The sequence below is a fragment of the Ailuropoda melanoleuca genome, chromosome 3, assembly GCF_002007445.2.
Source record: "Ailuropoda melanoleuca isolate Jingjing chromosome 3, ASM200744v2, whole genome shotgun sequence".
NCBI lineage: Eukaryota > Metazoa > Chordata > Mammalia > Carnivora > Ursidae > Ailuropoda > Ailuropoda melanoleuca.
In genome coordinates, this window is record NC_048220.1 from 45456690 (window position 1) to 45471738 (window position 15049).

Sequence of the window (15049 nt, forward strand, 5' to 3'; positions counted from 1 at the left end):
TTTTCCACCTGAGAGCACATTTTTAATATGAGGTTTTTAAATCACTCTATGATATTATGAGCTATTATAACATTTAAAATTTCTTTTAAAATTATAAGTTGATTAATAACCAAGCGTGGATGTTGTTATTATGTTTATTTTATGTCTCCATGAAGCAGAGCCAGCAAGTCCGAGTCCGGTTCCCTTGGGAAACTAGTTCAGGTCCAACGTTGGCAGCGTTCATTGATGACATACTAAGGCATGACACTACTCCCGTCCTCCTGCTTCGCTAAAACCATCATCTCCCAGTGGTCAGATACAGTGATTTCTTTATAAAATAGTATTATTCAGCCTGAGCACCCTGGAAGATTTAATATCAGGAACAATTTCCTACCTCTTGATGATTTCCCTTCCCTTGCTTCCTCTAATTCTTCAGTATTCCCATCCTTCCCATTGGCTCCTTTTTGTTTCCTCATCCATTTTAACTATTGGAATCCCCTTGTGTTACCCCCTTTGTCACCCTTTACCTGTGACAAGCACTCCTTTACCACGACCTGCTGCTTCGTGCATGTGCCAGTTTTTTCTGCAGTTCTATCTTGGACCTGGACATTTCGTCTGAACACAGATGCGTGTTTCTATTTGCTGGAGCTTTCTCCATCTGAACGTGTCCCCGCAGCACCTCAGATCCAACTGTTAGTAAGCAAGTTGATTTTCACCAGTTCTGTTCATTCTCACTTTTAGCAATGTCATTGTACCTGGCCACCCAGCATCTTTCGTCCACCCTCTCTGCTAAGTCTTAATTTCCCTCTGAAATTTGACCACTGGTGCTTCGCCCTGGCCCCAGCCCCTGGTTCAGGGCTTTTGCAGCGGAGTGAGGACTGGGTTCCCTCTTTCCATCTGCTCTCACTGCCTGTGTCCACCTCAATCTCCTTTCTCTTTTTTGTTGAAGGCTTTTTTTTTTTTAAACACATGGATGTAATTATGTCTTTAAAGAAACATTTGTGGTTTGTCATGACATAGACGAGTGTAAGGTACCCAAGTGTGATCCCCAGATCAGCAGCAGCTCCAGGAACTAGTTATAAATACAGAGTCTAAGGCGCCAACCCATACTTACTAATAAAGTAACTATGGGGGTGGTGCCCAGGAATCTGTGGTCTAACTAATTCTCAAGGTGATTCTGATACACTCTGCAGTTGAGAATTACAGCTCTGTAAGTTCCAAAGCCTGACTACACATTCGAATCACCTGCAGAGCTTAAAAAAATACCAGGTCCCAGACCAATTAAATCAGAAACTCCATGTGTCTGACCTGGCATCAGTATATATCTTTTTAAAAGCTCCCCAGGGGATTTTTGATCCTTAGTAAGGTGAGAGAATAACTTAATCTGTAAAATTCACTTGCTTCAGCAGAATCTAAAGCAATGTTTTTCAAACTTGAATGCACGTTGGAGTCATCTGGAAAGCTTTAAAAATGATCTTGCCCCAACTGCGGTCCCCATTCTGATTCAATTGGACTGAGGTATAACTTGGTCATTGGGGTTTTTTGTTTGTTTGTTTGTTTTAATATTCCCTGGGCTATTTTAATGTGAATCCAAGGTTAAGAATCACTGTTCTAAAGTTAGTATTCTGAAACTTCAGTGTGCCCGGGAATCACCTGGAGTGCTTGATAAAAATAGGGACCCCAGGGGCGCCTGGGTGGCACAGCGGTTAAGCATCTGCCTTCGGCTCAGGGCGTGATCCCGGCGTTATGGGATCGAGCCACATCAGGCTCCTCTGCTATGAGCCTGCTTCTTCCTCTCCCACTCCCCCTGCTTGTGTTCCCTCTCTCGCTGGCTGTCTCTATCTCTGTCAAATAAATAAATAAAATCTTTAAAAAAAAAAAAATAGGGACCCCAGGGTTCCAACCAGGTGCAGAATCACCTGGAATACTGCCTTAAAGGATAGTTCCACCTGGCCATCAGGTTTTTCTGGTTTAATCTTCATTTGTTCTTTGTGCTTGACATGATTCACTGCCCTGCCCTGCCTTAATTTCCTACAATTTTCCTTCTATGACATCAAATGACTTGGCATTCCTTAAATGTGCCTTGTTTAAAGCATTGGGGAAAATGTTGATTGTTAAGGCCAATAAATGATCTTCAATCAGTTGGTTAGTCATTTAGAAAAGAAAAAACTGGACTTGTATCTCAGTCCATACACCAAATAAATCTCATATAGATACAGAAAAAAAGGTAATTAAAAAGAAACCATAAAAGTACTAGAAGGAAGCATGGCTGCATTGAGGAAAGAATTTGGAAGTGGGGAAGGCCTTTCCAAACAAGGTACAAAACCTAAAGTCATAAAGGAAAATGGTTGAAATAAATTGAATTAAACAAAAATTTCTCCTTGGAAAAGTTACCATAACCAACATTAAAAGATAAGAACAATTGGGAGAAACATCTTCAGTGTATTGACAGAACTGCCTCAAGGTATAAAAATACAAAAGCATAACAAACCAACAAAAAAGTCTAATCTAACCACTCAGAAGAAGAAAGTAGGAGCCAGATAGTTTGTAGATAATGAGACAAAGATGGTTCACATATTAAAAAATCCTCAGGATCCCTGACAACCTAAGGAAGTACATATAAAGATGGCACCTAAATCTTTCAGAAGTCAGCATGGGCAAGATTGAGGGGCTAGTGTGCCCCACGTGCTACCAGTGAGAGTGTACAGTAGTGCAATGATTCTGGAGAGCAATTTAGTGAGAGGCACCAAAGTGGAAAATGAACCCATATTTAGACCCAGCAGTTCTGTGTCTAGGAATTCAGCTGTTGGATGCAGTCACTGTATTGTTGCTTCACAAACTGGCCCACCTACACAGAGGGGAAGGGGAGGCCGAAGAAAGAGGCAGGTCGCTCCAGATCATTAAGTGGCAGCTTTAAAAGCAAGGGACCTTATTTACAAGACAGTCTTGACGGGCTTCCAGAGGAGTAGATCTGTGTGTCGTGACCAGAATCTTACAAGTTTATATAGAGGATTTAACTGGGTTCAGTCACGTATCGAGTCCAGCTCACTCGCTCGCTCGCTCGCTCTCTCTCAAGGCTATGTCCTTGGAACACCTTCCCCTATGGGAACGGTGAGCACAGTGTACATTCCGTGGACAGGGTAGGGGGTCAGGAGCCTCCAGTTACCTGGGTCCAGCTTCCAGATCCAATGGAGGGCACATCCTCTGAGTGACCTTCTCCAGAGAGTATTCACAAGATACTCATTGAATCATTAAAACGTTGACATCAGTCTAAGTATCCATTAATAGGAAAAGAAAGTAAATTATGGTACAGGGCATACTGGAATTTTATTTGATGATAAAGATGACAGAGATTTAGGTGTGGTGATACAGAAACATGTAGAAAGATTATTAAGAAAACAAATTTAGAACCATATGTACACAAATATATGGCATGGTATTATTTTGGGATACTTTTATATTCATAATACATGCTTGCACATCTATATGTATTTCTGGGTAGATCCATACCCTATCAAAAGAGGTTGCACGTGAAGAGTAGAATTGGGCGTTGGGAGGTGGGCATGGGGGCCCAGAGCTTGCAGCAGTACAGATGTGTTGAGATCATACAAATGTTGGAATGAATCGGTGAATGGAAGTCAGACTTTGGGAGAGATTTTTAGTCTTTATTGTGTACCTTCTTGAACTATTTTTTTTTAACCATGTGTGTATTATTGCTTTTGTAGTAAAACTAAAGTACTTAAAAATATGCTGTTCTCTTTTGCTACTCTGTCCCTTTGCTTGTTCTGTTTCCTCTGCTCCAAAAGTCTCCTTTCCTTCCAGTCTTTCATCTACCATTTTCCCTGGAGGTTCAGGTCAGAGGTTGCCTCTGTGTGGCCATCCATCCCTCTTCTGAATTCATGGCTTCCTCGCCTTATTTGTACCACATGAGTGCGGGATCTCATTATGCTCTGTTCTGTCTGTCTTCCTTGTCTGATGTGTGAGAGCATTGTGGTCAGGGATGGTCTGACTCATCCGACTTTCTCCAAAGGCAACCAGGAGTCTGTCATTATAAATGTCTCAGTATTTTCCTTTTGAGCTCCTAAGTGCTGGCCTGCCTTACAGTCACACGTGGCCCGATGCAGGAAGTGATTGGCCATTTCTAACCCCTCAGGTATTCTGGAACACAGAGCTCTAGTCTCAGACATGGTCTCCAGAATTGCCAGTATTCCATTTCATCCGTCATCACTGCCAACATCACTTGAAGGAAGCTGCTGGTATCACTTACTTTAGACTTGATGGATCTACTGAAGTACCCAGCATATATTGGCTTTTTTCCCCCAAGCTTTATGGAGATGTTATTGATCGATAATGCATGTAGGGTGTACAACATGTTGGTCTGATACACGTATATATTGTAAAATGACTGCCACAGTAAGCTTAGTTCATGCCTTTATCCCCTCACATAATTATCATTTTTTTGTGGTGGTTACTTTTAAGATCTATTCTCTAAACTTTCAAGTATGTAATGCAGTATGTTGATTACAGTCAGTACACTTTACATTAAATCGTCGGAACTTACCTTCTACCTGCAATGTGTACCTTTGAACAATGTCTCACCATTTCCCCCAGCCCCTGGCAGCCACCATTCTACTCTCTGTTCTTAGGAATTCAGGATTTTTAGACTCCACATGTGAGAAAATACAATATCTGTCTTTCTCTGACTTATTTCACTTAGCATAATATCCTCAAGTTCCATCTATGTTACTGCAATAGACAGGGTATCCTCTTTTATGATTGAATAATATTCCTTTATGTATATGCCACAGTTTGCTCGTTCATCAGTGGACACTTAGGTTGTTACTATATGTTGGCTGTTGTAAGTAATGCTACAGTGAACATGGGGTGCAGATATCTTTTTGAGATAATGATTTCATTATCTTTGGATAAATGCCTAGAAGTAGTGTTTTCCTTATCTTTGAGTAAGTACCCAAAGGTGGAATTTTTGGTTCATATAATATTTCTATTTTTAATTTTTTGAGGAACCTTCGTCCTGTTATCCATAGCGGCTGCATCACTTCACATTCCCACCACTTATGCATGAAGGTTTCTTTTTCTCCACATCCTTGCCGACACTTGTTGTCTCTTGTCTTTTTGATAGTAGTTACTCTGATAGATGTGAAGTGATATCATTGTGATTTTGGTTTGTATTTCCCTGATGATTAGTGATGTTGAACATTTTTTCATGTGTCTCCTGGCCATCTATACATCTTTTTTGGAAAAATGTCTAAAGTATTTGCACATTTTTTAATTGGGTTTTTTGTGGTTTTTGTTTTTGAGTTGTATGATCTCCTTATATATTATCAGATAGATGGTTTGCAGGGTTTTTTTTTCCATTTGGTAGGTTGCCTTTTCATTGTGCTGTTTCTTTTGCTTTGTAGAAGCTTTTTTTAAAGTTTGATGTAGTCTTACTTATTTTATTCTTTTTTATTTTGTTGTTTGGACCATCGGTGTCATATTCCAAAAATTGTTGCCAAACCGATGTCAAGGAGTTTTTCCCTGTTTTCTTGTAGCAGTTTTACAATTTCTGGTATTGAATTTAGTTAGGTAAGTATTTGTCATGTGATTTAATATATATATGATCTAAAATTTCTACCTGTTCTGTACCTAATTTTTCCTTCAGAGGGCCATGGAGACGCAGTCGTGCTGTTTAAGAAGAGTAATCGCAACTTTGTTCCCTACCTCAACACCCCTCAACATACCTGAAGGGTTCAACACATTGTAATTAATAATTGTGGCTCCTGAAGTTAGTGATTTTCTAAAAGTTGCTATTTGTGCCGAGAATCTCAGGGTTGTGTGTAGTTTGGAACAAGAACCCTCACCCCATCTATCAGTAATTTAGGATTGTATGCTAAAAATACCATGGATACATGTATAGAACATAAATAGAGTAAGGACCTGAATGGACACATCTGGATCATGGAAAAGACCAAATCATGTTTATTTGTTTGTTTGTTTTTAAATTTTTTAAAGATTTATTTATCTTAGAGAATGTGCGCACATATCCCCGTGTGAGGGGCAGAAGGAGAGGGAAAGACAGAATCTCAAGCAGACTCTGCAGTGAGCGTGGAGCCCCACATGGGGCTTGATCTCATGACCTTGAGATCATGACCTGAGCCGAAACCAAGAGTTGGACACCTAACCGGCTGAGCTGCCTAGGTGCCCCCAAATCATGGTTTGTTTGTTTTAAGATTTTATTTATTTATTTGACAGAAAAAGAGAGAGCACAGGCAGGGCAGGAGACAGAGGGAGAAGCAGACTCCCTGCTGAGCAGGGAGCCTGAATTGGGACTCAATCCCAGGACCCTGAGATCACTACCTGAGCTGAAGGCAGATGCTTAACCGATTGAGCCACCCAGGCGCCCCCAAATCCTGTTTTTTGTAAGGAGGAATGATTGGAATAATTAGAGTGATCTTATTTTTTCTTCTGATAATCACGTGTTGCATTGAGATCCTGTGCATTGATTTTAACTGTCCTAATAATTTTTAAAGTTCCAATATTACATGAACCAAATACTTGGCATTCTGCGTATAAGAAAATGGAAGCGGGAAATGCACAATCTTAAGGCAAATAATTCGCTCATATACCGTTAGATGGTGATTGAAATGAAAACTGGTGTTTAACTTTGAATAATCAAAAGGTTAAACTTGATAGTAAAAGTGTAAACAAGATTATGGTCAATGAATGGGTTTTTAGTTGTTGTTTTTTGCCAATGTTTTCCTCTTACAAAGACTTTTAGTCTTAATTTAGGAACATAGGAATGATACACACCGAAGCTTGGGGGGTGTTACGCCCTGTTTGAAAAGAAGGGAGAAATTCTGGAAATAATGAAGTGAGTATAGAGGAAATAAAAGAGTAAGAATAATGAAGTGAAGGGTAGCAGTAGGATTGAGTAGAGGAAGTTTATAATTTATTTGATTAACCTCAGAGAACACCTGTGGGCAGGTGGGATTTCCAGAGTGTTCACATGGTAGGATGCTCTTTGTTTGGATTGATAAGGGAGGAATTTCAAGCATTAGTCCTGTTTTCGCAATACTTGGAGGTCACATGAAGGGAATTTGTAAAAGGGACATTGAACTATTATTGTACCTGAGACAAGGAGGGAAGGTGCATTATAGAAGGAAATGGGGAAGTGAAAAAAAATCCACACTTCCTGGTTAAGAGGTCTAAAGGACGAGTGAGAGTTTTGAATTTGATTTATAGTATACAAGTAAATTCTAAGGTCGTGGTTCTCAGTCCTGGCAACAGTTTACAATCACTCCATTTAAACAGGAGCATGTTAGGGCCTGGATATCAGCATTTTTAAAGCTTCCCAAGCGATTCTCTTACACACTCCAAATGAGAACTGTTTATTGATATAAGGACATGAAAGAGGAGAGTGAAAGAAAAATATTAGAACAAAGTCTCAGGGCCAGGGAATTTCCAACGTCAGTATGGTTTATGGGAACTCAGAGTCACAATTCTGAATCGTTAGATACTTGGCACATTACATATTATTTTATAGTGAAGCAATAGAATTGAATGTCTTTGATTCTTTTAAGTCTGAACCTGTTTCTGGAGTTAGCAACTGAAAATGATTAGGTAACTACTAAAAGAAAAAATATTCATATTTTGCTTCTTTCGGATAGAATTCTGGTGTACCAGCAGCCAAAGGAACATTTAGTACTTGTTAAATGGGACCACCTTAAGTAGAATATGTATTCTTTTTAACTATGAAGAACTGAAAGGAAAAAGTCTATAATAGAGAATACATTCAGATTATATTTAGCAAGGTATATGGATGTGTACCATGTCATTTAAATACTTCCTCTTTGACTAGAAATTACCAAGCAGTTGAAGCAAACAACTGAGAAGAACCAATTTCCTGATAGCACCCTCCCTACTCTTTTAAGTAAAAAGGGAAATTCTTTGTATCTAATTATGTTAAAGAATTGAAATCCCTTCGTGTATGACAGAAAAAAAATACACGCACCTTAGGTTACATTCTTTAACTCAGTCTTTTATCCTGATTCAGATACTAATTAATTATCTAAGATGAAGGAATGCATCAAGGTTCATAAAATTGCATGGAACTTGGAAATATCTTTTACAGTGGCTATGTTATTAACTCGCCTTCCTTGACCTTACCAACGCTACTCAGCAACTTTAAACAAAGACTAAAAATAATCTCTTCTCTGTTGTGGGGAGATGAATTGCTATAGATGGGAGGAAAATACACAACTAAAAATCAACTTCCTTCATCACTCTTGACATTCACCAGTCTTTAGTCGGGATCACCTTGAGATGTGACATCAATTCAGAGTAATAAGGAAGGGTCAATGAAAAGCTAAAACATTCTCAAGAACCCATTATAACACATCTCCAAGGGATTAGTGTCAATGCCCCAGCATTTCAAATAGAGTACACAAATTCCAGAGGACCAGCTTCATGAAATGGAGACAATAGGCATCGGTGAGAGTCTTATGACATAGAAATTGACCTGTTATTGGATCTCTCTTTTACTCCCTACATGTTTTTCACCCTCGCACCTCATCAGTCATTCGTTAGAAAGCATTACATGTATGTTTGTCACGAGTCTGTTGTAACACAGTACATTCTCCATATGGTATTGTCATTGAGAGTTCATTTTTAGTAAGTAATTTTGGTACATTTAAGGACTTTGGTTTAAGAAAATTTCTTTTTCACATGAATTTGGATCTAGAATTGGTTTTGCAAGATGACTCCAGAGCTGGATGATATCTAGAGTTAGCCGCCTCCATCGGATTTTTAGCTCTTTGGGTCTTATTCACCACTTAATCTGTTGTAGTAGGTAGCTCAAAGCTCTGTGCATAAAAAGAACTTAATACATAATTACTGGGTTTAAAAAAACAGTATGTTTCTATTTTTGATATTATAGAAACTAGGTTAGGCATGAGAATTCAAAATACACTGTGTTTATCTACATGTATAACTGGAGTTTATCCCCTGCCAACATTTAGAAATAGCAATTAGAGGAGGAGAGGAAAGGGAACAGAGTACACATTATTAAATTCCATTTAGTTTTACCTGTGGTGACAGGAGATAGAATGATTGAAGTTATCATTACTCAAGCTTCAGTATTTAGCCTATAGAATTTTCCTTCTCTACAAATACTTCACTAGCACTCTTGAGTGGTTTGAGTGTCTGAAACAGATCAGGACTATTCAGTCTGTTAGGCACTAAATAATGTGAGCTGGAAAAATATTACTTGCTCTCAAGTATGATAACAAAAACTATAACAGAATTTTTAAGTAATTAATATGTTACACGAGAACCGCAACTAAGTGTAACATTGTTATATGTAATTGCATATAATGTGGAGTATGAGTACATTTTGATATATTTGAAATTATTCCAGGTGGTGTCTCTGTAAGTATTGGAGTTATGTTCTTAGTTCTGTCTTACACTCCCGAACTCTATCCACCCTTGGTCTTCCCGGTCTCAGTTAGTGCCAGCATCTTACTCATTTGTTTAATCTTGAAATCTAGGAGTCCTCTTTGTTTCTTCTCTTTCCCTCATCATTCAGCAAGTCCTATTTGTTCTAGTGCCAGAAAGGACCTGAGATCTGCAGTCACCCCATCCAAACCAGCATATCTTGGCTCGTCTGTGCTCATAGACTCCTAACTGATCTCCCTGCTTCCACTCATGTCTGCTTCCAGCCCATCGGTCACAGAACACCAGAGGGATCTTTCTAAAATAGAAATCAAATCTCATTATTGCCCTCTATGTGGTGGAGGATTGATAAATATTTGTTGAATGAATGAATCAGATGGTAACAGTGGTCTCGGCTGCTGAAGGATCAGTAAGCAATGAGGGACAGGGAAAACCAAAACAGGTTCAGAGAGCCCAGATTTTATGAAAACTTTGGTTCATTGTCTGTAATCCTGTATGTACTTGAAAACCTGGGCAGATGAGTCTACTTCTATTCATTGGCCTGCTGTGGACACTTCACAGCCTGCCCAGAGACAATTCCACGGAAGGCCAGTCAAGGTGGTTCTGTGTCCACTCTGAGTCTAAACAGCTGCCCAGCTGTGATTAGTATTCCACAATTGTATCTCGAGAGGAGCCAGGTGCTGAGACAGCTGTCTAAGTGAAAGGAAGACTTTTAACTTTTCTTGTATTAGCTGGGTCTGGTAGGATAGAGTCAAAGTTCTCAGGTGCTGGGGACTACTGTCTCTGCAAGTTCACTCAGCTTGAGATTCCTGCATCACTGTTCTAGTGCCCATCTTATCTGCTGGAATTCATCTTGGAAGGAGATGTTAGGTTTGCTTCTTTCAGGTTTGGTCTTAAAGTCTAAAGCAATGGCAATATGGTGCTCAGAATGGCCTACAAAGCAATAGGAAGCACGGTACTGACTTTTACAGCATAAAACGCCACAAGTCATTTTAGCTGATAGTCAAGTAATGACAAGGATTCAAATGGGGGCTTACTCTGATCCTCCAGGAGTTTCAAATGGCAATTATCATTATTTCTTGGATTCCCTCAGTCCTGATAGAAAATCAAGGCAACCAGAAACTATCATTTTGTAAACAGACAGCTATTAAAAGCACATTAATAATCTGTAGTGGGTATAGCATATGCCTTTTAAAAAGATTTGCAGCTCGTTTCTCTGTGGTAAAGACACAGGACTTCTCCAACCTAATTACAAAGCAATCAAACAATTTAATTAATCTGGAAATCACTTTCTTAACCATAACTGCCTTGAAAATGAGGCACCCTGTGCAGAGCAGTGAGGTAAAGTTCCATTTTGTTGTATTGCTTGTATATTGGCCATGCTAGTCCCACTCCCGGGACCCTAGAGTTAATTACCTCCCAAATGCTTGACCACTACTAAGGTTTACTTTACCAGGTCAAAAACATCAGCGGCGATAACAGCATTCTATAAAGTGTCCTAGCACTCAAATATCCGAGAGCCAGCAAATCCCTGGGAGCAGCAGGATTTGAGTTATAAGCAAGTGCTGCACATATGGGCAGAGAATTAACTGGCACCAGTTTTCATTCGAGAGTCTCTCAGGTATTGTTTTGCAGATGGGTGGATGAATTCAGAGAGCAGTGCTGTGAGGAGTGAAGGTCATGTATAGGACTCTGGTTTCAGTCCGTCTTGCTTTCTCATCACTGGGCATGTCCACAGCAGCCTGGTCCTCATTTCTTAAGAATACGTATAGAAGATGCGCTTTTCAATTTAGTCTGTTCTAAGTGAGTGGTATTTTCATCACTGTATAACAAAAGAGTGTCCCTAAGGCTTCAGAGACTGAATTAGGTAACATAGAAATCAATTTTTATTTCAAATAAGAACGCGGACTTCAAAGATTGACTCCCAGGGGTCTCTGGGTGTCTCAGGCGGTTAAGCATCCGAGTCTTGATTTCAGCACAGGTCATGATCTCAGGGTTCTGGGATCAAGCCCAGAGTTAGCTCAAGCTGGGCATGGAGCCTGCTTACGATTCTCTTTCTCCCTCTGCCCCACCCTCTCTAAAAACAAAACACAACACAAACAGAAACAAAGATTAACTCCTACCTATCTAATCTCCTAATCTTGTTACTTCTCCCTAAGGAAAATGGAGGAATATTCTGTAATAACACAAAAATCTACGGAATACTCATCCTCCCTTTTCATCGCCTATCACAACCATTCTACTTCTCTCAAAATTCCCTATCAACAGGCATTCTCCCACAATGGGTAGTCAGTCACCCATAGTCGACCCACATTGGAAATGTTGGTCACTTGTAATCTGTACTATTTTCATCACTTCATTTCTAATGGATAACTAATTATGCTTGGTTTGCTCACCAAAATATTCTTTCTATTCGCCTTTCATGTCCTAATCTAAGCTCCTAAACCCCCTTCTTTGGCCACTCATCTGTCCACCCAACACATTCATGCCAGGTTAAAATCTGTAGCATCTCTCCCTTGCCTGCTTATGTCTCTTAAGGCCCTCCCCCGGTTAATACCAATAAATATAGTTCACAGCTCATTGGCTATACCAGTCTGACTCTCTCCTCCTGCCAGAGTATCTGTCTCTACTGTATCACCCTACTCTGTTTGGGTTGTTTCTGTCCCCTTCCTGAGGTTCTTCCATTTCTTCTCTTGAGCTAGCTGAACTGCCCTCAAGTTACGCTGTAATCTCTTGTCTTTAATGAATTATCAGGTATTCTAGTTCAGACCACCATCATTTTCTCTAATATCCCACTACGTTTAAGAACCTCTGTGATAGCCTGTAGGGTATGTGTGCACCTGTACACATGGGCATTTAAACCTATCCTAGATCTGCCATGAAACAGGAAGAAAGATCTGTTAATAGCAAGATTATGCAGATGGCTCTGTAGTCTCGAGGTTAAAAATGTGGGAATTTGCATTTGATTTTATAGCAGTGTAGGAGTAGATGAGAAGAAAATAAGGGACGTTTTCACTTGATGGGCTTAGAAAGGCAGCGCAAAATGGGGAGGCAAAACTCAAAGATTAGAAATGGTTCATGGTAGCCTTGATTTTTTTTTTTTTTCGCTAAGAGCAGAGTTAAATTAACCTACCTCTATATATCTTTGTCTCGGCCCATTCATGTTCAAAGTGATCACTTGCCGTGTATTATAGGACGTTACATGGCTTTCTGGAGACCAATCATTAAAATCTCTAAAAGTGAAAAGGGTTTTAAGTTAACTCCTTGTTTCTCCCTTCTTCAGGGTCTTAAAAATTCTTAGTAAGCTCTGTCCAGTTCTAGTTGATCTCATTATAATCTCCGGATACAGCGTTCGCTTTACAAAGAACATGGAGCTAAGAATTTGGTGCCAAGTTTCATTGATCTTATTATTTATTCTCAATGATTGGGTAGGAGGGATTGTTAAAACACTCATATGTTGGCTTCCAACAATCAGCTGTTTTGTTTTTCCTAATAACTTACTGGTAGTTTGCTCTACATGGGGTGTGAGGAAAGTGAACATTTTTTTCCAACTAAACAAAATCTACACTAAAATCTCTGGCGTTAGAGTCACTGCTTTTTCAGAAACTTTTAGCCATCTTGAATTTTTCAATATTTTTTAAGGCTGTGAAGAGTGGTATATAAGCTAAGTTGGGAAGAGGCTGGGCAGGGGGAATGAAGGCTGTTAGGAAAAGTTGACAGAACTTAATTTAGCTATGGATAAATGGACAGAAAGAGTCCTGGATTACTAGATGGCAAAAGCAGAATCCATTTCTCTAGGGGCTCAAGGAACAACAGATGCAGAGACATGATAAATGTCATTGCAGCAGAGGGAAAAAATGCTTCTAGATTCTCTGGCCATTAAGAAATAGGCTTCCTAGTCAAATGGCTTTAATTGTGCTGTCTGTCATAAAGTTAATGGCATCTGTTGAAGACATCACTATAAAATTTGCAACCTTAAGTTAATCAAAAAATTTCAGTAGAGATGTAACCAAGTCCAGAAGTCCTCGAGGTAACACTGAACTTATCCCCTTTAATGGGTTAGTCTGTTCTTTTTGCACACAGGTAATAAATTGTTTACAGATAGGTACTGACTTGAACATGCAAATCTTGTATTCCTCACACCTAACTACAGTTGTCACTTCCGCCGTGAAATCAGTAACGTGGGAACTGGCTGGCTGTTAGGGATTAAACGTATCTTCCTGATTTATTTTCCGTGTTTCAAGAACATACAAGATTAGTTGCAGCCTTTTCTCACCTCCTTCTTTAAAGCAGCTACAGTTCCATCCGGTCCTCAGATAATTCTGCCAATCTAATTAAACATCCAGAGGGAAGCCGGGTGGTCTGGAGTGTCCTGAGCTGCCCCTCACCAGCTGCCTGCCAAGCGCTCTCAATGATCAGCAGCAGGTTGAGTATTCTGGTGGAGAAAGTAACAAGCCCCTGAGGAGCTGCTCTTCTTACAGCGAACGGTCTGTGCTCACCCGCCTTGGCGGGATTTGACACCCTCTGCCAGTGGTGGTGGCTTTGAAAGCCTGCCTGGCCAGTCACAGCCCAGATGCTTAGAAGCAGGGGGACTGTTGAAGAAAATATTGATACAAGCTAATCCTGCTGGGCCACTCGGGCCATAGAGCTGGGTCATTAGAGAAATAGGTCCACATGGCTGGGTTCTTCCCAGTATTTTATGACTAGTACTGACATTTCCACTTTTTTTTTTTTAAAGATTTTATTTTTATTTATTCGACAGAGAGAGAGACAGCCAGCGAGAGAGGGAACACAAGCAGGGGGAGTGGGAGAGGAAGAAGCAGGCTCATAGCAGAGGAGCCTGATGTGGGGGCTCGATCCCATAACGCCGGGATCACGCCCTGATCCGAAGGCAGACGCTTAACCGCTGTGCCACCCAGGCGCCCCTGACATTTCCACTTTTAAACCACGGACTCCGGAATACGAGGATTTATTTTTGAGAATTCAGACATCTGATTGGTTTCCGTAAATAAAAAAATACCAAGTAGAAAACCCAAAAGTAGAAAGCCGCACCCCCACCACCATTTGAAGCATATACTTCCACACCCATCCTGTTGCTTAAGATGTTAACATCTGGAAGAGTAAGAAGCAAGACATGTGTATTATACATTATTCTGTAGGGCTGAAATATTTAGGGTATTAGTCCCTGGGAGACTGCTGCTTGGTGATAGATGTGCTTATTCATGGATCTTGCACCCTCAAAATGCTGTGCTGGAACCCAAGCCCGATCCCTCGCTCTCCCCCACCCCTGCCACCCCTGCTCCTGCTCCAAGGAACACTGAGACATTTTTGAAGACATGGACATTGGGTGAGAATGTACAGAAACTCATTACTAAAAAGAAGGTGATCCTGGATGTGGATAATGTTACAAAAACAAAATCCTGTTATGATATTTTTTCCCTCTTTCTCTTTACAGGAAATAGCCCTCAAGATAGTCCAAGAAATTTCTCCCCCAGTGCCTCAGCCCATTTCTCATTTGCACGGAGGTAAGGACTTTCTGTGAGTTGAATCGTGAAGTGTTATATCGAGAATCGCATCTCCGGAACCCCCTCTTCCTCATCCCCCCCGCCCCCCGTTCCCC

General features: G+C 40.3%; 1 protein-coding gene across 13 annotated transcripts in view; it reads left to right on the top strand.

Moving 5' to 3' along the window:
• The window catches only part of MAST4 (microtubule associated serine/threonine kinase family member 4), a 546144-nt gene that overhangs the window by 452542 nt on the left and 78553 nt on the right, over window positions 1-15049 (top strand). For all 13 annotated transcript variants that reach the window (XM_034656299.1, XM_034656301.1, XM_034656302.1 and 10 more), the window contains one exon: window positions 14885-14954. In XM_034656299.1, coding sequence (XP_034512190.1) covers window positions 14885-14954 — 70 coding nt within the window. The remainder of the gene's footprint in view (window positions 1-14884; window positions 14955-15049) is intronic.